Source organism: Papio anubis, chromosome 12 (genome assembly GCF_008728515.1).
Source record: "Papio anubis isolate 15944 chromosome 12, Panubis1.0, whole genome shotgun sequence".
NCBI classification, from domain to species: Eukaryota; Metazoa; Chordata; class Mammalia; order Primates; family Cercopithecidae; genus Papio; species Papio anubis.
Genome location: NC_044987.1, coordinates 76,735,034 through 76,761,361, shown reverse-complemented (window position 1 = coordinate 76,761,361; position 26,328 = coordinate 76,735,034). Strand labels below are relative to the sequence as shown.

The 26,328-nt window shown below is 47.2% G+C and overlaps 1 protein-coding gene across 10 annotated transcripts in view; it reads left to right on the top strand.

Annotated features, from left to right (window-relative positions):
- ABCC8 (ATP binding cassette subfamily C member 8) overlaps window positions 1–26,328 on the top strand; it is an 84,088-nt gene that overhangs the window by 12,634 nt on the left and 45,126 nt on the right. For 6 of the 10 annotated variants that reach the window (XR_637411.4, XM_009186480.4, XM_009186482.4 and 3 more), the window contains exons 4-10: window positions 1,094–1,260; window positions 2,886–3,128; window positions 4,034–4,222; window positions 11,395–11,559; window positions 15,969–16,124; window positions 21,379–21,513; window positions 21,801–21,963. Coding sequence is in view for 9 of the 10 variants with exons in the window: in XM_009186480.4 (XP_009184744.1) it covers window positions 1,094–1,260; window positions 2,886–3,128; window positions 4,034–4,222; window positions 11,395–11,559; window positions 15,969–16,124; window positions 21,379–21,513; window positions 21,801–21,963 (1,218 nt within the window). In the remaining variant the exon portion in view is untranslated. The remainder of the gene's footprint in view (window positions 1–1,093; window positions 1,261–2,885; window positions 3,129–4,033; window positions 4,223–11,394; window positions 11,560–15,968; window positions 16,125–21,378; window positions 21,514–21,800; window positions 21,964–26,328) is intronic. The other 4 variants (XM_021925992.2, XM_021925991.2, XM_009186481.4 and 1 more) reach the window with 2 other exon arrangements.

Below are 26,328 nucleotides of genomic sequence, written 5' to 3'. Positions count from 1 at the left end.
GCGTGTGTGCAAGAATTTAGGATAGAATCTACTGATAGCTTCTGAGGTTTACCTGCCCCAGGTCTTAAATCTAGAGATAATAAAAAATAACAGCTAATGTCCAAAGAGCACCGGCTGCGTGTGAGGCTCACTGCACTAAATGCTTTCCATACGTTTCTCACAAGAACCTTCTAGGTAACACTATTATGATTCCCACTTAATGGATGAGGAAACTAAGCTCTAGAGGGCTAAGTGACTAATCCAAGGTCACACAGCTATTATCTCACCGGCTCTGAGCCCAGCTGTATCTGGCTGCGGGACCACCACCACTAACCCCTGTATAACACTGCCTCATGGAACTGTGGCTGGCTTTTTCCATGTCTCCCATGGCCCTGCTCCATCATCATGCTGTGGTGGGCTCTGGACTGTGAGGACAGGGACCCAGGCTTTCACCCTCTCTCTGTCCCTGGCTGCCAGTGCACTTGGGCAAGGTCGCATCCTGTCTCTGGGTCTCAGTTTCCTCATCTGTAAAATAAAAGGCTGGACTGAATGACCTTTAAGATTTCTCTCACTTGGAAATTCCACAAGGAAGTCATTATAGCATGGAGCTTGCATGCATGGGCTCCAGCGTCAGGCCAGCCCAGCTCTGCCAGTTAATGGGTGTGTGGCCTTGGATCAGTTATCTCGTCTTTCTGAGCCTCGTTTCCTTTGAGCAATTGGGGGTGAAGGCAGTGCACTTTCTTTGAAAAGTGATGGTGAGGAATAAATGAGCTCATGTATTTAAAGTGCTTATTTGGCACAGTGCCTGTAACTTAGTTAAATTCAAGAAATAAATTTCTTATTCTTCCCATGATCACTTCTTGTTAAGGGACATTTGTCTGACCAGTTTGATTTATGAGATTATTGGTGTTTTTCATAAATGTTAAGACGAATGTGCGTCATCTTAGAGTCACACACTCTGATATATTCACACGTGCACATCCCTTTACTCGGAAGTGTACACACCCGGGCATGCTCATTCTGTCTCCTTCTCTGCCACATACTTGCACATATTACGTGAGTGTACACACATGATGTACACACATCTCCATGATCTTCCATCTCTCCTCGGCAGCCCTTCTGGTGTATTGGACCCTGGCCTTCATCACCAAGACCATCAAGTTTGTCAAGTTCTTGGACCACGCCATCGGCTTCTCGCAGCTACGCTTCTGCCTCACGGGGCTGCTGGTGATCCTCTATGGGATGCTGCTCCTTGTGGAGGTCAATGTCATCAGGGTGAGGGTAAGCAGGCCACTGAGGATGCACCTGGGCCAGGGCAGGTTGGGGAGCAGAGGCTGCGGCCTCTGTCCTGCCCTGGGTTCGGCCCCCCACCCTGCTTCTCAGCCAAGCTGAGAAGGGGTCAACTTGTTTTACCTGCCCCCGTAAAGGGGAGTGGGGCCATGGCGGGGGAAGTTTTAGGAGAGACACTCCATCTGGCCCACATGTGCTCTACCCCAGGCTCCCGGGGGGGTGGGGGGTGACAGGTGTGTTTGCTGAGGTTGGCGAATGACTTTCCATAGAGAAGGAAGACAAGCATCAGGCACTGGCCTCTCCTTTCTTTCTTCGGTGGTAGGGGACTTGTCTTTGCTTTAATGTATTCATATCGTCACACGCACACATGAATGACTATTTTGTTTTCCTTTCTGTTTGCTCCCGCCTCCCTCTCTCTTTCCCACCCCAGACTCCAACCTTCCCCTTCCCCTGCCCCTACCTCCCCAGGTAGCCCAGACTAATGAACTCATCTGTCTTTCCCATGCTTTGTTTTTATTAGTATAAAACCATATGTGTCTATCTAAATAAATATCTATTCAGGTTTTTTCCTCTCAACACAAGTGAATATGTAGGTTTTCCCCTCAGTATTTATCTTGTAAGAATGGGATCGTATTATGCACTGTTTTCTGCACTGTGCTTTTCTCACCCAACAAATATCTCTTGGGACTCCCTCCAAGCCATCTGATATAGCTAATTCTGTTTTCTTAATGGCTGCATAATTTTCCATCGTATGCCTGAGCCATAATGTATTCAGCTATTTCTCTATGGATGGGCATTCACTTTGTTGCCAAGTTCTTGCCTTCATGAATAATGGTGTATCGAGCATACTCACATTTATGTATTGCTGCTTTTATTTCTGTGGGAGAGAGTCCAAGGAATGGCGTTGCGGGATCAAAGGGTCTGTGTATTTTAAATTTTGATCAGTGTTACATATTGCCCTCCAGAAAGATTGTAATCTGCCAGCGATAAGTGAGAAAACCCTTTCCCTGCCTTCCAGCCAGCAGTGAGGGCTATAGCCCTTTCAAACTTGGACTGCTTGCATTTCTCTGACTCTTCTGCTTTTAGTTGGTGATCTGAAGGGCACAAGGCTCCTTATGTGCCCCCCTACCCTCCAGTGACCCTCACAGGAACCCTGTGATGCAAGCACCGTCCCCTTTATAGATGAGGAAACCTTTTAGATGAGGCTTGTCCAAAACACCTTGCTGGTAAGTGGAGAAGCCAGGATTCGAAACCAGGTCTACATGACTTGGAGTTCTGTGAACTGTATATGAAACATGGTGGTATCCTTAGATCTGTGGAGAAGATAGTACATGAGAGATTCCTGCTCCTCCCCAGCCCAACTGAAACCCAACCCAGCCTAGCCATGGGGGATTCAAAGTCAACCTCAATGAGCAGTTACAAAGTCAGGAGGCTCTGACATTGGTGGCCAGGAAGTGTTGGGGAATCCTTTTCCTGGTAATAATTACAGGTGAAAGATGGCCCCATCTGTTAGAGATCAAGTGTGGAATATCACAACCCCAAATCCTTGCTGGGGCAAGGTAGGGAGTGGTGAGAAGTTGCACTTACCCATCCCCCATGGCCCATGTGCCCCACAGAGATACATCTTCTTCAAGACACCGAGGGAGGTGAAGCCGCCGGAGGACCTGCAGGACCTAGGGGTGCGCTTCCTGCAGCCCTTCGTGAATCTGCTGTCCAAAGGTACCTACTGGTGGATGAACACCTTCATCAAGACTGCCCACAAGAAGCCCATCGACTTGCGAGCCATTGGGAAGCTGCCCATCGCCATGAGGGCCCTCACCAACTACCAGCGGCTCCGCGAGGCCTTTGACGCCCAGGTGGTCAGTGGGGGCACAGCCACACCATCTATTCCTTGCCTTCTGGTTTAGGGTCACAGAGAGGGACCTCAAAGGGCATTAGGTCAAAATCCTGGTGGGACAAGCAGGGAAACTGAGGCTGGTGAGGGGAAGAAGCTTGCCTTAAGTCACACAGTGAACCAGGGACAGGTGCAGGGCTGAAGAGTCATAGGACAGGCACAGTTGGAATGGCCCTTACTGTTTAGGTCATCTAGTCCAATGTCCTCATCCAGATGGGGAAACTGAGGCTCTGAGAAGGGAAGTGACCCCACTGGACTCTCACGCCCCTGTGCTCTTTCCTCTGGAGCTTACTGACTATAAAGGTTGGAATGTTCACTTGATTTGGAGAGCAGGGGTATTAGTGATCTGATCCTTATGGTAACTCTATGAATTGAGCCAGGCAGGAATCTCCCCATGTCACTGAGGAGCAAATTGAGGCCCTGAGAAAGGCCGTGACCTGCCCAGAGCTGGCCCACAGCTGGCAGGCAGCAGAGCCAGTCTCCTGACTCCCGGTCCAGTGCTCCTTCACTGCCTCTGTCCTCGCACCAGGGCAGTTGCTAAGGCACAGTGGCAGGTGGTAATGAGTGAGTGTGCCACATGGCCACTTCCTCATTCCAGTGCTGTGTTCATCACATAGTCCCTGACCAGCTGTGTGACCTCCAGCAATCATCTGGCCTCAGTTTGCCCATCTAGACCATGTTGGCGTTGATAGGGCCCTCCCAGTTGTGCACTTGCTGATTCCATGATCTCTTCCTGGAGTTCACCTGCTTGCAGAGGATGTGGCCACTGGGTTTCCCCAGGCAACAGGAGCGAGGGGCATCCTGGGAGGCTAGCCCCAGCCCTGAATGAGCCCTCAGCCACCCTGACCTGGCCATGGTCTCTCTGGGCAGAGGAAGGACGTGCAGGGCACTCAAGGTGCCCGGGCCATCTGGCAGGCACTCAGCCATGCCTTCGGGAGGCGCCTGGTCCTCAGCAGCACTTTCCGCATCTTGGCCGACCTGCTGGGCTTCGCCGGGCCACTGTGCATCTTTGGGATCGTGGACCACCTTGGGAAGGAAAACGACGTCTTCCAGCCCAAGGTAGGCAGCCCCAGCAGTAGGGTAAGGCACCCTCTAGATGGTTTTCAGTTGTTTCTGAGAGTGCAACAGGCCAACGCGTGTGAGCCATGGCCACACTGGAGTGGCTCCTCACACATGCGCAAAGCCTATAGCAGTATCCCCACCACAGAATACTCTGCATCTGGTCAACAGAAATGCCAGGGGGCGAGCCTGTGCCCCAAGGGTGTCCTACTCTCCTCTCACCATCACTACCATAATACCTCTTCCGGTAGTCAGGTCAGTCCAAAAACTGCAGGAGGTGCTTTTGTTTGTCCAATGTCTAGAGCTTCTGTGGCTTGGATTTGTTGGCTTTCAGTTTATGTCATCTTAGTAAACTTTAAAAATTTTGAACATCTGTCTTCTTTAGTCCTGTAAATGCTGGCACTTGAGCTTCTGCAGGGGCATCTTGGGAGCTGCTGTCAGAGCAGAGAGACGTGGGAAACCCTCATGAGTGGAGTTTTGTCTCTCCCCACTCCAAATTTCATTCAAAGTTGGCCGAGTTTTATTAATATGTTGGACTTTTCTATTAAAATTTCTTTTTTAATGAAAGTTTCCATGGCTTAAAAACACTGGAAACTTGTTAGACTTGATTATATCCAATGGCCTTTGCAGTTGTAAAGATTCTACAAACTGAAATTTGTTGGAGCTAGAAAACCCTTCCTGGGGGTTATTTTCCCTGCGTGGGGCCGTAGCATCCACTTCGGGGGCTGGGGAGACTGTGTTCTATAGTCTGTTTCTTTGCAGCCATTTAGGTTTAAATGGCCACAAAATGAAAAACTTTTTACCCCTAATAAGTTTCAGAGTTTTAGTTTCCAAGTGAGGATGTCATTATAACATTTTAACCACAGACAGTCTGAAAATAATGCAGAGAATTGGGAATTAGGGTTTTTAATAATTTATGACACTCTGTGTGTAACATTTGTTCATCTCATGAGCTCTAAAATCGCAGCTAGCAGTTAATCCTCAGGAGGTTTATGTTCATTTTTCTGGAAATATAATTAGTCAGCTGAACAGTGTTGGCCACAGATATGAGATACGTCGAATCTGATTTATGCAGCAAACATTTATTGAACACTGCTGTGTGCCAGGCCTGGGTTGGGCTGTGGGAATATGAAAGCAATAGTTATGACAAGGATGATTAACAATATTAACAGCCACTTATTGACCACATAATACATACCTGGCTAGGTGCACAAGTTATCCATATGTGATTTAATCCCTAAAACTACCCTTTGGTATGAGTATATTTTGCAACAGCTTTACTGTGATATACCTCAAATATTGTACAGTTTATGAGATGATAGGTATTCTTATCCACATTTTACAGATGAGAAAGTTGAGGCTCAGAAAGGTTAAGTAACTTTCCCCAGGGTCTCTCAGCTAGTTAGTAACAGAGGCAGAATTTGAATATAAGACTCTTTCACTCCACAGTCTGGACATTTACAACCAGGAAGCTAAATTTACTATTATTATCAAGCCATCACCTCAGGCTCCAAGGATTATGAAACCCAATGGTGAGGAGAGAAATCGAAATAAATTACTTCTATGCTACATGTTACATATGACTCTTAGGAGGTATATTCAGGGAATTGTGGGAAAAGAGAGTGATTAACTTAGCCAGTGGTCATGAACAGCTTCATAGAGGAGGGGATATTTGAATGGGGTCTTGACGGACGAGTAGCAATTTGCCAGGCTGCCATGGGAAGATTTCTTGCTCAATCAAGAATGCAAGGACCACTTTTGCTTACTTAAACTTTGATAGTTTTTGAAGCTATCTCTGGCTTTTTGAGCCTCTCTACTTTATCTGGCCCATAAAAGAGAGGGGAAGTGGCTGCTTCTCTTGTCTACAGGAGTGTCACCTTCAACGCTAGCCTGACCATAGGCTACCCCAGAATACCCTCCATTGGCAATCCTGAAGCAGCATGGAGCCAGTTGTTAATATTAGGGGGAAATGACACAAGCCAGAGCCCTTATCAGAGTGTCCACACCACTCTCTTCTTCCTGTGTTTCCCAAAACCCTTCTGGGATTCTGCTAAGGAGAGAACTCGGAGGCAGGATGTGCCAAAGAGATGGTGAGAACACTTAGAACTTTAGTTCATCTGAACTTTATCATTGCCCTTTTTTTTCTCTTTGTTTATACACAAACCCTGGGGTTTATTACCCTCTCATTGGAATGCTCTTGTCCCAGTTACTGAGCACACAAATCCCGGAGACAGATGGCCCTGCCTCAGTGGCAGTGGGCCTTATCAGATTTAATATTTGTTCCCTGCAGCCCAAACACAATCAGCAAATTTCCGACACAGAAACGAGAGTTGAAAGTAAATATAGTCTCCAGTGTCCGCAACAAAGAACTCTCCATCATGTGGTTGCCTGGGATGTGGCTTAATTCTCATTTGGGCTTCTGAGCTCGGAGAAAATGGGGGAAAGGGATCATTTACTGAGATCATTTGGTTCATCTCCCAGCCCCCAAGCCATTCTAATCCCGAGAGAACTGAGTGCTATTCTGGTCTTTATGAATGACAAAGAAGGAAGCTCCCTAGCTACATATTGCAATGTTTCACAATCTGGGAGAGGAAGCCCTTTTTTCTGCCCAGCCTTGATCCATCCTGCAGCAGTCGGCACAGCGGGGCACCTATGGTTTATTCATCATTACTCTTCCTTCCTAAGATTCTCAGAGTTGGCAAGAAACATATCATCCTTGGTATCCACAAGGACAAACATTTCTGATGTCCTCTTTAGTTACTGAAAGTGTCTGTGACTTGCCAGATCTTTGATGCTCCTGTCACCCCACTGCCACTCCCCAGGGAAAGCTGGGACCCAGTTTGGGCTCTGCCTATGATCTATAACTCTTTCCCGCCTCCTCCTCTCCAGCCCAACCTCTACTCCCAATCTGTCACCTGCCATGGATGCCACAGATCTGTCTGGAGGGCAAGAGAATTGGATTCATAATGAGCTGCTGGTGTCTGAAACCTGACAGCACTGCCCTGGGCTATCAGCTGAGCCAAAGGAAGAAGGAACAGTCTGGGTTTGATCGAAGGGCTAAAGCTTCAAACAGCCTTTAAATCTCAGTAGGAAAACGTGTAGGTTTGGTAGTGTGTATGTGTTTCTGAATGAGTTCCCCTAAGAACTGCTTATGGTTCTGTATGTGTATTCTGTTTGTCTCTATGTCTTTTGGTGTGTCTTTCTGCGTGTGTGTGTGTGTGTGTGTGTGCCCGTTTGGATGGCCATATTTGTGGCTATCATTATGAGTGACTTAATGAGTGTGTATGCCTTGGTGTTTCTGTGACTTTGTGGTTTTAGTACGTGGGCTGGCCTCTTCATAACCATGTCCATGCAGCTGGTCTGGCCTGGAGTACCTGCCTTCAATTCACTAGCTCCTTCTTAGCCGCCAAGACTCTGCTCAAATGTCATCTGCTCCAGGAAAACTTCACCTGGTTGAATTAGATGCCCCTCCTCTGTGCTCATATAACGTCCTATCAAAGTGCTCTGTCTCTTTCCCCGACTTGATCCTCTGTCCCCCATTATCTGACCTCTGTGTGCCCAGCACTCAGCCCCCTCCCTGCCTGACACCCAGGAGATGCATGGGAAATGGTTCTGCAGTGAAGGAATAATGCAGCAGTTACTATATATTGAGTGCTTACACTTACTGTTTTTCCTGTGCACTGTTACATTGACTTCTCATAACAACTCTCTGAAGTCCCTTTGTAGCCTCATCTTATAGATGAGGAAACTGAAGCTAAGAGAGGTTGAGGAACTTACCTAAGGACACAGTGGCTAATATATCGTGAGTCAGGACCTCTAAGTCCAGGCTCTTAACCACCATGTCAAACAGTCTTGGATGAATGGGTAGGTGTGTTGGTTTCTGGGTGGCCAAAGATAGTTTTATTCTTTACCCAGGGCCTCCCAGGGCTGGGACCTATGGACAACTCACCTTTTGGCACCTGCCAAAATAAGAAGCAAGAGCCCAAGTGATCCTCTCTCCTTTAAGCACCAGAGAACATGTGAGGGGGACCTTTCCAATCACACCTCCGGCCTGGCAGAGACAATGGGGGTCCAAACTGTAGAGTTGGGAGTGCTGGGTTCTAGTCCTACCTCTGCAGTTAACTCTCTTTATCCTCCTCAGCAGTCACATTTTGCAAGCCTCAACTACAAAATGTGTAATAACTTCTGTAGAAAGTACATGGGGGCATGAAGATCATTGGCTTGATTACTTTTAAAAAATGTATATTGAGGACTACTGGGGAAATCCCTGGAAACAAACACAATTCTTCCCTGAGAGCTTGTGAAAGTGCAAGACTAGGGCCTATGATTTTCCAAAGCATTTTCTTCCACTGAGTGTCAGGTTGTAGGTCCTTAGTCTTTTCTCTCTTGCCTTGGTACCTGCAGGGTGCTGGCCAGTGCCATCATACCCAGGACCCTCTTCTAGGTAGACTCCACCAGGGCCTGCCTTCCTTGGACAGCATGGCAGGCCTCTTGGCTAGTCTAGTACCCACTAATTTTTTTTGTTTGTTTGTTTGGTGGAGGGTGGAGTCTCACTCTGTCTCCCAGGCTGGAGTGCATTGGTGCAATCTGAGCTCACTGCAACCTCTGCCTCCTAGGTTCAAGCGATTCTCCTGGCCCAGCCTCCCGAGTAGTTGGGATTACAGGCATGCATCACCATTCCCGGCTATTTTTTTGTATTTTTAGTAGAAACACTGTTTCAGCATGTTGGCCAGGCTGGTCTCAAACTCCTAACCTCAGGTCATCTGCCTACCTCAGCCTCCCAAAGTACTGGGATTACAGGCATGACCCACCAGGCCTAGCCAGGTACCCACTTCTTAACTGAAACTTAGCTATTCCAGGTTCCATCCCTTTTAAACCAACTCTTTGAAGAGCGATCTAATAATGACCCAATGACTTATAGCTGCAATGAGATTTTTATTTTAACAGGTCACAAAATTCTCAATCTACAAAAGTCATTTTCTGACCCTAGGATATGTTTGTTGGGGGCAGAGAGGGAGTTAAAGTTTTGCCTTTAGAACTGCAAAACTAAAATTTGTTGTTTTATTAAAAATGCACAAATACTGACTAGTACATTTAAGTAACACCCACAGTCTAATGAACAAACATGATCAGTTGGCTTTTCCAGCCATCATTCTCCAGCCTGTGTGTTTTCTGCTCATCGTAACACAGCATGTGTGTGGCAGTCCATGTTTCTCCAGAGCTTTCATGAGAATCAGTGGTCTTGGGTGCATAGTGTTCCCAGGAGTATCATAATTACGTAATCATTCCCTGTGGTTGGACATTTATGTGGGTTTTTGCATTCTCCTCTTGCTCTGGCCCCAAAATAAATGTCTGTGTTCATACAGCCATTACCTTATGTGAAATTACTTTCTTTGGGATAAATTCTCATGATGTGTTGTTGCTTTAAAATCATGGACTACAGTCTCCAGAGCTGCGTCCCTGCAGAGGACAGTGAGACAGAAGAATCCCAGGCCATGTTAAACAGGACCGAGTCTTCCTAACCCCCACATACCTGTATTTCTGACCCAGTACCAGCCAGGGGTGCATGTTTCCGTCCCCGACAAGTCACAAGCCTGTAACTGACACTAGGACACTTAAGGTCAAAGGCCTGGACGAGGCCTAGACACTGGGTCTGGGGTAGTGTTTTGGACATCATCCAGGTTCATGTTCATATGTTGTCCCCTTACCAGCGTGTGATCTTGGGCCAGCCACTAACCCTACTGAAACTCCTTTTTTCATGTATGAAACGGGGCTAATAATGGTACCCTCCTCAGTAGGGTATTGTGAGGATAGAGTGTTGCAACTGATAAATGTTGTCTCCTGCCCCTTCTTCCCCAGAAGGTCAGGTCTCTCCCTGCAGCCTAATTTTAAGGCCCATTTTTCTGCTTCCAGCCCACCCCCGCCCTTCTACCTTCAACTTCCTCCCTCTACGTCTTCCTCTGGTACACTGGCAAATGGGACAGAGACCCTGGGTAGGGCCTTCCTCTTAGAGTCTTGCATGCATCCCTCAGTGGTCTCCCTGTGGCTGCTTCCTGCTGCCCCCAACAGATATAGACCCCTGTCGCACACAGCACGGGAGAGACAGTGGTGAGCAGGACCAGACAGCTACAGGGAGCAGTGAGGGCTGACTTAGAGAACCTCTGTTAAACTGAGAGGCCACCATCAGGAAGCTCTGATCCAAGATCCAGGAATTCCTGACTCTGAGAGCCTGGGCCCTCTCTACCTGATCCTGGTTGTGGATGTGCCCTCAAACTCCTTTTCATCACTTTGTTCCCATCCCTCTTTACCCTGCAGCAGCTCCCACACCCTGCCAAACAGCACGCATAGTCCAGGGCAGTGTCTGAGAAAGAGCAGAGTTCTGTCTTCATGGAAATATTGATGTGGCTCTGCTGGGGAGCAATGGATTTATCAAGATCAAAGTTTTCCTGGGAGTTATTGATGCTTAATTTGGAAATAGACACACTGTTGTTCCCTGGTATCTTTAGCAACAAAGTTAAAATGTTTGTTTTTCTTCACTGGTTGCCATCTGAGATCTTGCTGGAAGTACACAAGAGAACCTTAAATTTAACAGGAGGCCCTGGGAGCCCATGAGGCCGGCGGGCTTGGGTCTGAAATATTTTCAGTCTCTTATAAGTGATGAGTTCCCATTCTCTCCCAAGAGCTCTACAGTGCCATGTTTTCCGGTGGCCTTTTCTGCTCCGTAATTGCTACAGTACAAGCTGTTGGTGAGTTTGGAACAACGGAGCTGCTGATTCCATTTCTGTAGCAGAGAACATGCACTGTGAGACTTGCTATACCAGTTCAGGTTTTAGCTGCTCTATTTATTCTTGCCCCATTCAGAATGCTCTCCCCTGGGCCTGTGGCCACAATGTTGAGAGTCATATTTATGGGCCTGCGGTTGTAATTGGGCCCCATTCTGTTCCCTCAAGTGGAAAGATGAACAGGGTGTAAGCAACCTTCCCTGTAGTTAGAAGAACGTTTAGTTGGATTTATCAGTCTGATTTTTCACTCAGAAACAATTGCATAAGACTTTGCAGGCACGGAGGGTCTTGTAATAATCATGACCATGGTCCATTATGGCACAGTGATGTGTTCTACGGTGGTCATTTTGCTGGCAGTGACAGTCACCTCTGAACTTCTCTTTCCAACAGACACAATTTCTCGGAGTTTACTTTGTCTCATCCCAAGAGTTCCTTGCCAATGCCTACGTCTTAGCCGTGCTTCTGTTCCTTGCCCTCCTACTGCAAAGGACATTTCTGCAAGCATCCTACTATGTGGCCATTGAAACTGGAATTAACTTGAGAGGAGCAATACAGGTACTTGGATGATTATTTTTTCACTTAACCATAAGAACTATTATTAGGAATAATGTCCACGAGTGTTATTCATCCTCATGGACACTCAAGAATAATTCTGCTGTGAATTTATTTTTTGTTGCCCATTAACAATGTTTTAAAACAGTAACCATTGACAAGGCAGTGTGGGATAGTGGAAAATGTCTTGGGCTGAACTTGGGAGGCAGAGTAGCTCTGGCTCTGGTTCTGCCTTGGACTAGGTCTGAAAAGCCAACTGCTCAGCCCTTGGCTTGAAAGTGGCAGACATCACCAATTGATCACAGCACTCTTTCTGACCAAGGGTAAATGCAACGTTGGAATCCTCTCTACATGGCTATTCCAGAGTTCTGCTACCAGACCGTCTTCTTTGGGTGTGAAAAAAGGAATGTGCTTGACATACCATGTCTAGATAGCCTCTAAGACAGGGTGCCCTCTAAGATGGGGTATTGGTCCATGGCCTGTTAGGAACTGAGCCACACAGCAGGAGGTAAGCAGCGGAAGCAAGCATTACTACCTGAGCTCTGCCTCCTGGCAGATCAGCGGCTACATTAGACTCTCATAGGAGTACGAACCCTATTGTGAACTGTGCAGGCAAGAGTCTAGGTTGTGTGTTCCTTATGAGAATCTAATGCCTGATAATCTGAAGTGGAACAGTTTCATCCTGAAACCATCCCTCTCCCCCAGGTCCATGGAAAAATTGTCTTCCACAAAACCAGTCACTGGTGCCAAAAAGGTTGAGGACAACTGCTCTAAGGTCTATTTGAACTCTGAAATCTTGCCCACTGAGAGTGACCTATTTGGTCTGTTGGGTCACTTAAGTCTAGGCTCTTGGTCCTGCCTTCTGTGGCTTCCCTGTTAGAGATTCTTGGAAAGATGATCAAAGCCAGGGAATATTCAGGGCCCCTTTGAAGAAGGTGATGATGAGAGTTGTCCAAGTCCCAGAGTCTTCACTAGGATTTTGGTTCAGCTATCAAACTAGAGAGACATCCTGTTTGAGAATAGTTTAAATGGGAGAGAAGTTTGTTTATTCTTCAGATAGAGTCAGGGCTGACACAGGAGCTACTCAGTGATCAGAGACCTGGCTTCTTGTGTCATGTTGCTCTGCCAGCCTTCTTTTGTGACTTTCATCTCAATAGCCATGGTGGCTATTGAAACTGCCACTATATTTACATTTAAACCAGCCAGAAGAAGGGACAAGAGGAGGGAACGCATCTTCCTTTTAAAATCATAATGCTTAATTTGCACATACTCTCTTGCATCCCATTGGTGAGAAATTGGCCAAATGACCATATCTAGAGAGGCTAGAAAGAGCTTGATCTTTATTCTTGACAGCTATATATGCACTGCTAGAAATTCTCTGTGCAAAGAGGAGAATGGGCATTGGGAATAACTAGATTCAGCTATGCCTAGTGATGTCCATGAAGTTGTGGTAAAATCCTGAAGCTACCTCATTCTTCAGAAATGTTCCTCAGAATCATTAACATTGGTCATGTGGAAGCCAGGATAAGAAGCTCTGCAGAAAAGGGACCGAGAGGACAAAGATATAGCTTGGGCTGGGGACAATGTCAGAGTCCAAACTCTGGCTATCTTAGAATAGTCTGTGTGAACGGTGCCCTCCCAAGTTGTGCAGTGCACAACCTATGCAGCTGTTTGTGGCAACACTGCCCATCCCCAGTGGTTTCTCACTGGGAAAGCAGAGTATTTCCTCAGGGATGTCATTATGTGACAATAGTGGAAAGAGCCCAGGAAAATCTAAGACCTTCTAAGACTCATGGGGTCCCAGAGCTGGGAGAAACCAAACTGTTGCTCAGTTCAGAAAACCTCTCCAGAAATCCCAGCCTCTCCTCAGACCCCTCCAGTGACAGGCAGATTTGCACCACCACAAAACACAGCCACTTTTGTGGTTGGACAGTTTTGTAATTAAATATACTTACTGTGTGTATGTCATAAATTACATTTTCCAATTACACCAAAAGATCCAAAAATGGTTTTTTAATGTGTTAGCATATAATCATTTTCATCAAATTGTTTGAATCTTTCGTGTTAATAAGAGAGATTCATTACTATGCCACAGAAAGGAAAGACTGGTTTTAATTATAGAAACAAATTAGGGGGGCGGAGTGCAATGGCTCATGACTGTAATCCCAGCACTTTGGGAGGCCAAGGCGGGTGGATCACAAGGTCAGGAGTTTGAGACCAGCCTGACCAACATAGTGAAACCCCATCTCTGCTAAAAATACAAAAATTAGCCAGGCATGTTGGCATGCACCTGTAGTCCCAGCTACTCGGGAGGCTGAGGCAGGAGAATCTCTTGAACCCGGCAGGTGGAGGTTGCAGTGAGCCGAGATCATGCCACTGTACTCCAGCTTGGGCAACACAGTGAGACTTCATCTCAAAAAAAAAGAAAAAAAAGTGGCTCTTGCCTGTAATCCCAGCACTTTGGGAGGCCGAGGTGGGCAGATCATGAGGTCGGGAGATCGAGACCATCCTGGCTAACACGGTGAAACCCCATCTCTACTAAAAATACAAAAAAATTATCTGGGCGTGGTGGCGGGTGCCTGTAGTCCCAGCTGCTTGGGAGGCTGAGGCAGGGGAATGGCCTGAACCTGGGAGGAGGAGCTTGCAGTGAGCCAAGATAGCGCCACTGCACTCAAGCCTGGGTGACAGAGCAAGACTCTGAGAAAGAAGAAAGAAAGAAAGAAAGAAAGAGAGAAAGAGAGAAAGAGAGAAAGAGAGAAAGAGAGAGAGAGAGAGAGAAAGAAAGAAAGAAAGAAAGAAAGAAAGAAAGAAAGAAAGAAAGAAAGAAAGAAAGAAAGAAAGAAAGAAAGAAAAGAAAGAAAGAAATTAAGGAGAAAAAAAACCCTTTCTTTCTTTTGGAGATTTCCAGAAAATGTACCCTTACAGATGAGTGTCTGTGTCTTCATGGGTTAGAGAATAACCACACTTTGTGCATAAAAAGTTATTAAGCACAATTCCTGAATTATACATAATTACTAGCTATGAGTCAGTTGTGCATTTCTATGTATGCTGGTCTTCACTTAATAAGGCTTTATTTCACAGATCACTTGGTGTCCCTACTTCACTGAAACTAGGTGATTATCTTTTAAAGTCTCATTTCACATAACCTAGGAGGTATATAGATTTATTTAAAAATGTCATTGCCATTATTTTAAACCTTACCCACGGTATATATCTCACAGAAAGACATAGAATAGGTTCATTATTTTAAATCTTGCCCATGGTGTATATTAGCTCACAGAAAGACATAGAGTAGGTTCCTGCCTTAAGAAAACCTGACCCGCAAAAAAGCCTGGGTTTGCACAAGAGGAATTAAGGTCAGGGAGCCGACCTTACAACAGAATGTATAATAGAATTTTATCCAAGAGCAGGCATCCTGAGGACATTTAAGACCCAGATGCATTTTTCCTTGTTTAAGAGCACATATCCAAAAATTGCAGTCTTTCTGGGAGGCATGATCACTCTGCACGTAAAGCTTTTAGGTTCAGAGCTCGGGGAGGCCATTACCACGGCTGCTCTCCATCTGCCCTGTGAGGGTCCTTGGGGTGGCTGCACTCTGGGGATGGTGCTGGGGCTGACTGACTCACACAGTCGTGTAACACATCAGACCTTCCAAAGTCGAACCCTTATTTTGTTTCAAGGCTAAATTATGACAGGACTTGGTCTCAGAGCACATCTCCTCCCCAGGCTGGAGATGGCCACTTTAAAACAGATGGCCTGCCCCACTTCATCATTTTTATGGCTCTGATCTGTGTTCTCCACTGGCCTCTGGTGAATCAAGAATACAACTGGACTTGAATATCTGCTTTTAAAAATAAAGAACAGACCGGGTGCGGTGGCTCATGCCTGTAATCTCAGCACTTGGGAGGCCGAGGTGGGTGGATCACCTGAGGTCAGGAGTTCAAGACCAGACTGGCAAACGTGGTGAAACCCCGTCTCTACTAAAAATACAAAAATTAGCTGGGCATGGTAGGCGCGTGCCTGTAATTCCAGCTACTCTGGAGGCTGAGGCACGAGAATTGTTTGAACCCGGAAGGTGGAGGCTGTAGTGAGCTGAGATCATGCCACTGTACTCCAGCCTGGGTGACAGAGCAAGACTCTGTCTCTAAATAAATTAATTAATTAAATAAAATTAAAATAAAGAGCCAAGTAAGTCCTGTCCACAGGAAAAGGCCTTACTTGCTGGGGAAGTCGCCGGCTGTGCTGGAGTAGACTTGTAAGTTGGAACGGTGATACAGTACCACCTTACAGAGCTGCTCTAGGGCACCATAGGGACTGTCTGAGAAGGCCCTGGCACACTAACAGATGGCATCTGGGGTGGTGATGATGACAAGAATGATGATGAATGTGAAACACTCTGCTCTCATTTCTAGACCAAGATTTACAATAAAATTATGCACCTGTCCACCTCCAACCTGTCCATGGGAGAAATGACTGCTGGGCAGATCTGTAATCTGGTTGCCATTGACACCAATCAGCTTATGTGGTTTTTCTTCTTGTGCCCAAACCTCTGGGCTATGCCAGTACAGGTACCGGATGGGCTGAGGGGAAGGGAGGGGGACAGCAGGACACACAACCAGAATCTGCTGGTTCATGGCCAGTGACTAGGAGTGCACTGTCTTCCACTCCATGCTTGCCTATACCTTTCACACACCTGGCTGTACCACAGGCTGTACCTCTGGGTCCCTCATGCCCCATACTCTGCAAGCACTGACCATCTCTATTAATGACCAGAGACGGCAGTATCATTAAGACTTTAAAAATGGAGCCAACTTTATAAACGATAGAAAAATCAAGCCAGGTGCAGTGGCTCACACCTGTAATCCCAGCACTTTGGGGGGCTGAGGCAGGAGGATCACATGAGCACAGGAGTTCAAGACCAGCCCAGGCAACACAGTGAGACCCCCATCTATACAGACAAAAAAGAAGAAAGAAAATAAAAATAATATGTGGAGTGCTCACAGATCTTAAAAGCTATGTTGTAGCAAAATACTTAATTACATTGAAAAGTGTTAATCGTATTTTTAAGCAAAAAAAATAAGTTATGAATAGTATATGTTATATGCTTACCACTAAACTGTTATGTATACATTTGTACATATTCACACATAAAAAAGAATTGGAAAACCACATGGTGGGATTATAAGTGATTTTTATTTTCTTTATGTGTTTCTAAATTCTCTAATAAGCATGTATTGGTTTTGGAAATCAACAACGTGATATTTTTAGCCTAGGCAACAAAGTGAGACCCTGTCTGTACAAAAAATTAGCTGGGGGTGGTGGCTCACAACTATAGCCCCAGCTGAGGTGGGAAGATTACCTAAAGTCCAGGAGGTGGAGGTTGCAGTGAGCTACAACCACACCACTGCACTCCAGCCTGGGTGACAGAGTGACACCTTGTCTCAAAAACAAACAGACAAAACCTGGCGTTTTTTAACCAGATGTGGTGGTGTGCCCCTTTAGTCCCAGCTACCTGGGAGTCCGAGATGGGAGGACTGCTTGACCACAGGAGTTCAAGGCTGCAGTGAGCAGTGGTCACGCCCCTGCACTTCAGGCTGGACAACAGAGAAAGACTCCTGTCTCTTAAAAAAATAATAAAAACTTTAAAACGTGATTTTTTTTTAAAGCAAGACAACCTTTGGTGCTGGCTCAGGAAGAGGTATATTACCCCCCAATAATCAGAGGAGAATCGTCAGCGTGGTTGATCTGACCTCGGGCTTCGTGTGCCCCGTCTCCCATCTGGAGCTCTTCCACCAGTGTCTGATCCTGTCCTATAGCTGGGAGTAAATCTACACACTGGTGCTCAGACCAGAAACCAAAATCCCAGACCCATTCCCAGAGTGGGGCAGGTTCACCAGGAGAGCTTGATGTGGCAGAAAGTATCTGACTTGGGTGAGACAGGCTGATTCAAATACTTAACCTCTCTGAGCCTTGGTTTCTTCATCTATGAAATGGGAAGGATGCCTACCCTCTGGAGTTGCTATGGCAATTCAGTTAGATAATGTAAGTAACACACCACGCAGAGTGCCCCGCAGAGTCTTCACTTGGTAAATATCAGATCCCTCTAATTTGCACATGTTTGGTGTGAGTGAGACGTTACCAATCCAGAATCCATTGCTTGTTGGGATAAAGATTCCGTAAACCTTCATCTCCAGTGATTTGTATTGGTCCTCCTCACTTGCAAAGCTTAGAGTTAAAAAATATTAAAAGAAAAAAAGGGGAGAGGCTCCCACAGGGACACAGCTAGACAAGATGGGATGCAGAGAATCTGATGTTCTTTTTTATGGGAACAGTCATATACGCCATCCCCCATCACCACCTACCTACGCCCAGACTGCCCCCGCTCCATTCTGCCAAGACAGATCAATGACTATAAAAGCTACAAAAGGGCCTGGAGATCTCATCTAGTTCAGTTACCAACCAACCTTTTATGCACAAGACTCTAAGCTGGGTGGGGTGGCTCATGCCTGCAGTCTCAGTCACTCAAAAGGCTGGGGTAGGAGGATGGCTTGAGCCCAAGAGTTCAAGTCCAGCCTGGGCAACATAGAGAGACCTCATCTCTAATACATTTTTTTTTTTTTTGAAACATGAAAAATGAAGATTTCTGACCATGGTTCTCTCATTAGTTAACACTTTGGGCAGTGAGGGCCTGGTGCAGAAAGACACAGCCTGGGAGGATCCTAACATGTACACAGCACTCAAAAGGCTACACAACACTTTCTGTTGTGTCCCCCTGAACAAGCAGTTTGTAAGATTTTGTTGGCTGGGCGCGGTGGCTCACTCCTGTAATCCCAGCACTTTGGGAGGCCGAGGCGGGTGATTCACCTGAGGTCAGGAGTTCAAGACCAGCCTGACCAATATGGTGAAACCTCATCTCTACTAAACATACAAAAATTAGCCGGGCATGACGGCATGCACCTGTAGTCCCAGCTACTCCGGAGGCTGAGACGGGAGAATTGCTTGAGCCCGGGAGGCGGAGGTTGCAGTGAGCTGAGATCGCATCACTGCGTTCTAACCTGGGTGACAGAGCGAGACTCCGTCTAAAAAATAAATAAATAAATAAATAAATAAATCAGATTTTGTCTACTAAACCTGCCACATGGTTACCATTACTAGTATTTACAGTGTTGCGCATGCATCATTGCTAAGAGTGCTAACTATAAGAGTGCTAACTAATATTAACAGCCCTTGCCCCATGCCTGGCCCTGTCCCAGCCCCTCTCCCTTATGTAATTTAATCCTTGCACTGGGGGTAGGGATTTTTATCTCTACTGATTTCTTACCTTTGTTCATTTATCATGAAGTGTCCTTTGGTTTTCTGTTTTTGTATATACCTTTACCACTTATGGATTTGACCAGCACTCAAGAACCAGTGTTACTCCTGGGAGTTGATACAATCCCAGCCCCATGGCAAAGAAACTCATGTGGTTAGGATTCTGTGTGCAGCCTGGTTAGCCACAGGGCACACACGGCTTTTTATAATATTGACATTAGTGCCGAAACCCCGTTTCCATGTAAGCCCTGAGGGCTCTTGTTGCTTCATAATCTTTTTTTGGTCACATGCACACAGCTTTATTGAGATATAACTCGCTCATTTAAAGCATACAACTCAGTGGGTTTTAGTATACTATATTCACAGAGTCGTGCAGCCATCATCACAAATGTGGAAGTTTTCATTTCCCCCAAAAGAAACCCATACCCATTGGCAGTCACTCCTCATCTTCGCCCCCAGCCCTTGGCCACCGTTAATCTCCACATACCTTTGAAAGGCTAGTGAAACTTTCTCAGAAGAATAAATGCTTGCTCATTTTGGCTATAATTTCAGGGGCTTCATGGGTGCCCCCTGACATTTATCAAGAACACCAGGTTAAGGAATTTAGCTATACGGGAGGTCTCTGTGTTTCCCAATCTCCTGGGTATCAGAGGCCCAGAGATACCAGAGGTATGTGATACCTCTGGGTATCACATACCCAGAGGCCCTCCTGGGTATGTGGGCCACACAGTGCACCAGTGTAAGCTGTGTGGCGCCATACTCACATATCTCTCTTCTGTGGTTCCCCTGTGACAGAGTTCCTATGAAGCTTTTTCGTTTATTTTCTGAGAGGAGGGTAAGCCACCTTGTATTGATCTCCAACTATATGCCCGCCACAATTCTAGGTGCTTGTCATAGAGGTTCATGTAATCTTCACAATAGTCCTGCAGAACGAACAGAGTCCTTCAGAGTGGGCATTATAATCACCATTTTAAAAATGAAGAAACTGAAAATCAGAGAGATTAAGTAACTCACCCAAGACTGCAGAGCAAAGGGCTGGGGCCTTCAAACTCAGGGCCACAGACTCTAAAGACTATGTCTTCCCCGCTACACTAGGTTGTTTTCCTAACCTGTAAATAGGAGACAAAATAATCCTTTTATTTCTCACAGTTGCTTTGCACACTCAGACTCCATGATTTCTTCCCCATGAGGGCCATTCAGACCTGTCCAGAAGAGAGGAATGGACCAAGGAGTCTTGGGAGCACCAAAGAGGAGGGGATGGGGGAGCATGAGGAGGAGCCAGGGAATAGCAGCAGCTGCAGCCCCAGCTCCCACCCCAGTCGCTGCCAGTCCCTTGGAGGTGGTGTGGGTGCAGACACCAGCTCATAAGGTGCCCTGTTAGTGAGCTTGGGGTGCCACGGGAGCCTTCTTGTTGTCTTGCCTAACCCACACTGGCTGAAGAACACCCTGATGGCCTCCCTTTGAGCACAGCTAATGAAGGACCGGATGCCAGAGATAAGTCCAGGAGGGTGATGCTGCAGGGCAGGCCGGGGAAGAGGGTACTTCATCTCCTAACATGGTCCTCTGCCCATCTGTGCCAGCATCTAACACCTGTCAAACACTGGGAGGCTGGTGGTAAAGGGGCCACTTCCCAGCCTCTAAGATACCTGCTAAGCCAGGAGGCATTCTGTGATTAAATTACAGGGCCTCCCACTTACTCCTTTATCCTTGAGGCGGTGCTGGGACCTTAATGCCAATCTGGTGTAGGGCTCTGGGACTACAGGACCAAGGCAAGCAGTCCTTTCTCTCTCTTTCTCTTTTTTTAGCTAAGGAAGCCAACACATCTGTTCTTCAAGAAAAAGCCCTGTATTTAGAGGTGTTTGCCTTTGAAGGCAACCTGAAAAACTGTCATCTTGGCACTTTGGGGACTGGCAATTTACACTTCTCATAAATATTCAGAAGTAGGCAGTCATTTATATAAAGCTAGACACAGAAGGAATTCTCTTTTCAGAGAATACCTGGCAGATTCATTAAAAAAATTTAAAGAAACCAAGAGCATAAGAATGAAAAGCAAATTCTGGGACTCCAGGCTGGTTTTGTCTGGCATGGGTGCAGCAACTTTGCCTCTTTGCTCAGGTATCACTTTCTTCCAGTGACAGTGAACCATAAGCCATGAGAGCCAGCAAACAGAACAAAAGATGCTGTCACAAACATTGTGCAATCTCAGCTCAGAGATTTCCATCTGGAAAATAGACTGGAGAGAGTTAAGGCTTCAACCAACCTTGCAGATAAATGCAGTTAGTTACCAGCCCAGCAACCTTCTGCTTGTGTGAGAGCCCATTATGCTAACCTCCTTTTGAAATTGCTTTGTTTCTCCTCCTTCCCTGCACCCCACTTCCCAAGACAATTTGGAAACCTGGGCACCAAGGCTTGTCCCGCTCTAGGGGACTGGAGAAACAGGGATTTTGCCAGCACCCCCTGGCAGGGCAACCATCAGGTCAAAGGAAACTCATCCCATGACCCCTTCCTCAGATCATTGTGGGTGTGATTCTCCTCTACTACATCCTCGGAGTCAGTGCCTTAATTGGAGCAGCTGTCATCATTCTACTGGCTCCTGTCCAGTACTTCGTGGCCACCAAGCTGTCTCAGGCCCAGCGGAGCACACTGGTGAGTGCCCAAAGGTGTGTGTGCTGTGTCCCTCTTCCCCTCCTTTCCCCTACAGCAGCAGGTCTCCTCCCACACACCCACAGTCACTGACTTTGATTTTGAGTAGGCCACTTCACCTGTCCAGGCCTCAGCTTCTTTGTCTGGGAAATGGAGTTAATGGGGGCGGAGGCTGCCTCCCGGTGGGGACAGGAGCCGGGCACGGTGGTGACAGTGTTGACACTCAGGCCTTCCTCTTGGGTGGGGAACGGAGCAGAAGCCACTCCCCTCTGTCTCGGGGACCCCTGCAGGAGTATTCCAATGAGCGGCTGAAGCAGACCAACGAGATGCTCCGCGGCATCAAGCTGCTGAAGCTGTACGCCTGGGAGAACATCTTCCGCACGCGGGTGGAGACGACCCGCAGGAAGGAGATGACCAGCCTCAGGGCCTTTGCCATCTATACCTCCATCTCCAGTGAGTTCACCCCATGCAGCCAGCCCTGGGTGCTGCTGCCTACATGCAAGGAGAGGGCGTCAGAGCTCGGGTGAGAGGCTGTGCAGGGACAGAAGCAGGAGGCTTTGAGATTATCCGACTCAGTGGGGGAGCCTCAAACTGGCTCTGATAGCTGAGCTCCCAGAAATCAAAGTACTCTTCATTCATTTATCCAACAAATATGCATGAAAAGTCTGCTATGTGCTGGACACTGTGCTGGCCCTCAGAATACTGTGATGAGAAAGAGAGATGAGGTCTCATTCCTTATGGAACTGATACGTTATTGACAGGCAGCAGCAAGTGAGTAAATGACCACAGTTTCGAACTCTCGTAAGAATGAAGACTTTTTAGTAAGTCAGACTGAGCTATCATTGCCCTGGGGAAGCTATAAGAAAGCTTCAATCCACTTGGGGCCATACAAAAGAAAAAGACTAGTTATCCTTAAATATCAGAAGCCCAAGCTGAAGGTACTTATAGGTATAGGGACTGAATTTATATTAACTAAGTGGTTTGGGAACCCCAAGCCAAGGAATAAGAAAAAGACCAAAACTGGTAAAAGTCCTAGAGTCCCATATACTTGAAACCATTTTACTGAGAATATAAAACTTTTTTTTCTTTTTTGGAGACGGGAGTCTCGCTCCATCACCCAGGCTGGAGTGCAGTGGCACAATCTCGGCTCACTGCAACCTTCACATCCCAGGTTCAAGTGATTCTCCTGCCTCAGCCTCCCAAGTAGCTGGGACTACAGGCACATGCCACCACATCCAGCTAATTTTTGTATTTTAGTAGAGATGGGGTTTCACCATATTGGCCAGGCTGGTCTTGAACTCCTGACCTCGTGATCCACCCACCTCAGCCTCCTAAAGTGCTGGGATTACATGCATGAGCCACTGTGCCCAGCCCAAAAGATTTTTTAGAAATTGAAATTTTAGTTATTGAAATTAATTCAGTGAACAATGGTCCCCTGGCCAGAGTGAGAGCTTATGGAGATGAGGTGATCCATGGAGTCTTGGCCCAAGTTTATCTCACAGTTGGTCTCATGGCTCCGTGGACCCATCCCATGGTGGTTACTTCCCAAGTGCATAATTGGGATGTAGATATTTAGCAACCAGCTGACTTCACACTAGTTCCCTGACCTGTCCAGTCTAAGAGTCTTTATGGCCAAGTGGAAGCCCCTGGAGAGAAGAAAACAAAAAAGAAACCAAAACCTACTCAGTGCACAGGTTATATGAATGAGTATGGCTGGAGAGAGAATTTTTGAATTAGAAGACAGATGGGTGGGGATTACACAGAATGTGGTAAGGAGAGTAAGTTGGTAGAACCATTTTACAGGTGGGAAATTAAGGCCAGAGGGGAGTGTGTTCCTGAGATCCCTCCTGAGGTTAGTAGCATGGCTCAGACTAGATCTTCCAAAGTCTCTTAACTTCTGGCCTCAGGCTATTTTCCACAAAATGCTGGGGACCTCTGTGGGGTGAAGAAGACTTGGGACACCATGGGGCACCACTATAAGGCTATTTTCTCTTAAGAGAAAAAAATCTCTGGGCTCTGAAAGGAGTAGAATTAGGGAAGGAAATTAAGAGGTGCTACTGACCACCTCCTCCAACTAAAATTGATTCTTTTGGTGCCAGGAAGAGATACACCTGGTGGGGGAAGGTGGTAATTGGGGGGTGCTGGTAGTGTCTCCCAGATAGGCCCGTAGAGCAAGCCTCATGGAGAATGAGATGGTCACTCAGGTCATCTGTGTATTCTTGGCATTCTTGCTGCCTAGAGAGAGGGTCCGATGGAGCTAGGTGGCCACCAAGCTGTCCCAGTCCCCAAGACAATTTGGAAACATGGGCACCAAGGCATGTCCCTTTCTAGGGGACTGAGGAAACATCCCACAGCAGTGTTCTCACAGGATGGAGCTTGCCGTGAATACCCCAGGTGTCCAGCCTCCCTGTGTCCAGCCAGACCATGGTGTCCTATGCCTCAGGCAGGGAACGTGGTCCAGTCATCAGTGGCTAGACCCTCTACCATACATGGCACAAGCCATGGCGTTTTATGCAGAAAGTTCTGCTAGCATTTGATTTTCTGAGAATGGAGCTGTGAGCATAGCAGGCAGTCACTGTTTCCCAGATTCCTCACCAAGACACCCCAGGTTCCTGGTCTCTCCCTGATATCCTCATCCCTGACCCTGTGGTGCTCAGAGCCTCCAAACACACTCAGGCTAAGCACTCCATAGACAGGAGAAATTTGGAAGAAACATCTGGGGAGCTCAGAAAAGCCAATGTCCCCAGCCCCAGGCCCACTTCAACCTTCTCTCTGTCAGTTCTGCCTGCCTCTGGTGGCTGGTTATATGAAGAGTAACCCCCTGCTTGTGTACAGCCTCCCAGTTTTGTACAGGTTTAGAGACAGTTCCCAGCAGTAGGAACAGCTGCCGAGGTGGGAGAGGGCTTCTCCTGATAGCTGGGGGACTTCCTCTCCCAGCAACAACAGGGTGGGGTACAGCAGACTTTCCATTGCTGAGATGGAGAGAGGGGAGAGAAGCATCAAGGAAAGTGGGGGCACCGGGTCCCCAAGGCTCCTGGCACAGCAAGCAATGAAGTTGGGGCAGCCTCAGGTCATGTAGTGGGGGCAGGTGACATCTGCTTTGACTGCTCCTAAAAGATATGTATTCATTTCCTGCATTCCAAACTGCAGCCTGGGACATGTTTTCTTATATAAATAGCATCAAAAGATGCTTGAGTTCCCAGGCTAGCCCACCGAAGCCTACCTAGTGGGTGCTCATTGTCCCCCAGGGCCCCCAGAAGACAAGCCATGGCTTTGTGATGGGCCTGGGGCCAGGAGGACCTAGGGACATGTTGTCAAGAGCTGAGATGACTCTGGAAAAAAGTAAGGGGCTCTGGAGTCAAGCAGGAGCCCGCCCAGGACTCCTCACCTGTCCAAGTCACCTAGAGAAACAGAGCAGCCCAGGTTGGTCCCTGGAAGAGAGCAGCAGAGGAGGGGAAAGGGGAGAGCCCTTGGAGAGAGCTTTGAAAGTCAAGTGCTGTTTGCTCAGTGTGTTTGCCTTTCTCAGGATGTGTTTTTTTTCCCCCTCCATTAGTCAGCAGTTGGACGGGGAGAGAGATGGGTGGTAGGGTGCAGGGTACCTCCTGGCTGCAGGCATATGCTTTGAGTGTGTGTTCATTTACCTCCTCTGGACTTCCTGTCTTCTGTTACCAAGGATCAAGACACAGGTCATTAGGCGTGAGATAATGGGGCATCTCTTGTTCTGACCCCTGGCGCCAGTCTTGGAGTCCTGGCGCTGCAGAGGAGCCCCAGAATCACATTTCCTGTTGGGGCCCATCCTGGTGATACCAAGCTTTCAGTCTGGTGGCTCATATGTGGCACCGTCAGACTTCTGGGCAGGCAAGATTACCTGTGACTCTGTCTGATGGTCTCGCCATCAATATCACTGAGAGCAGCTGTGTATGGAGTCCTGAACTGGTACAGGATAAAACAGGGGGCTGAAAAGGGAATGGGCACAGTTTCTCTGTCATCAAAAGTGACATCCAGAATTGGTATTTCCTCTTGAATAAAAATAGAAATGTAAGTTGCTCAGTGGATGTTGAGTGAGCCCTATTCATGTGCCCCACCCTGTGCCTAACACTGGGAAGGAGGTAAGGGAAAAACGCTAAGATGTGCTCCCCATTCTCAAGGAGTTTATGTTCCACTGAGAAGTCAGAGCTAACATGCACAGAACAGTGTGGCAGCAAGAGCAGAACCAAGTGGCCAGCTCCATGCTGGCCTCCTAGCAAGGGTGATTGCACTTCATCCTCATAACAACTTGGTGAGGTGTGTAGCTCTGTTGTCCCATTGTACAGCAGAGAGGATTGACCCTCAGTGAATTGAAATGTCTCAGTGAGGTCTTCCACAGCAAAAGGCAAAACACAGAGAAGGATGTCCGTGTGGGCTGGGGGTTCACCCAGAGATTCATGTAGGGGCGATGTGGGGTGTACCTTGCAAGACGGTGGGATTTCAATGAGTAGAAGACAAAGTGGGAGGAAGCTGGAGACAAGGACTATGGTCTCTTCCTTTAGAAGTCAGTTCAATCCTTTTTTCCTTGCAGAAGCAGCATAACTCTAGGTGGTTCCTCTGTATCTGAGGACAAGCTTTGTAGAGGTGACAAATGGGTCCCAGGTCCTAGAACACTCAATATGCTGCCAGTTTGTTCTGTCCGTTGTGAGGCACCCATTCCAGAGCCCTTCCTCTGTGCCAGGCTCTATGGAGGTCCTGGATGTTAAAAAGGAAGCAGGCATAGCCCTGGCCCTCCCAGTCTTGTGGGAGATTGATCATGTCCATGAATAGTGACTGTGCATGTGGTCAGAG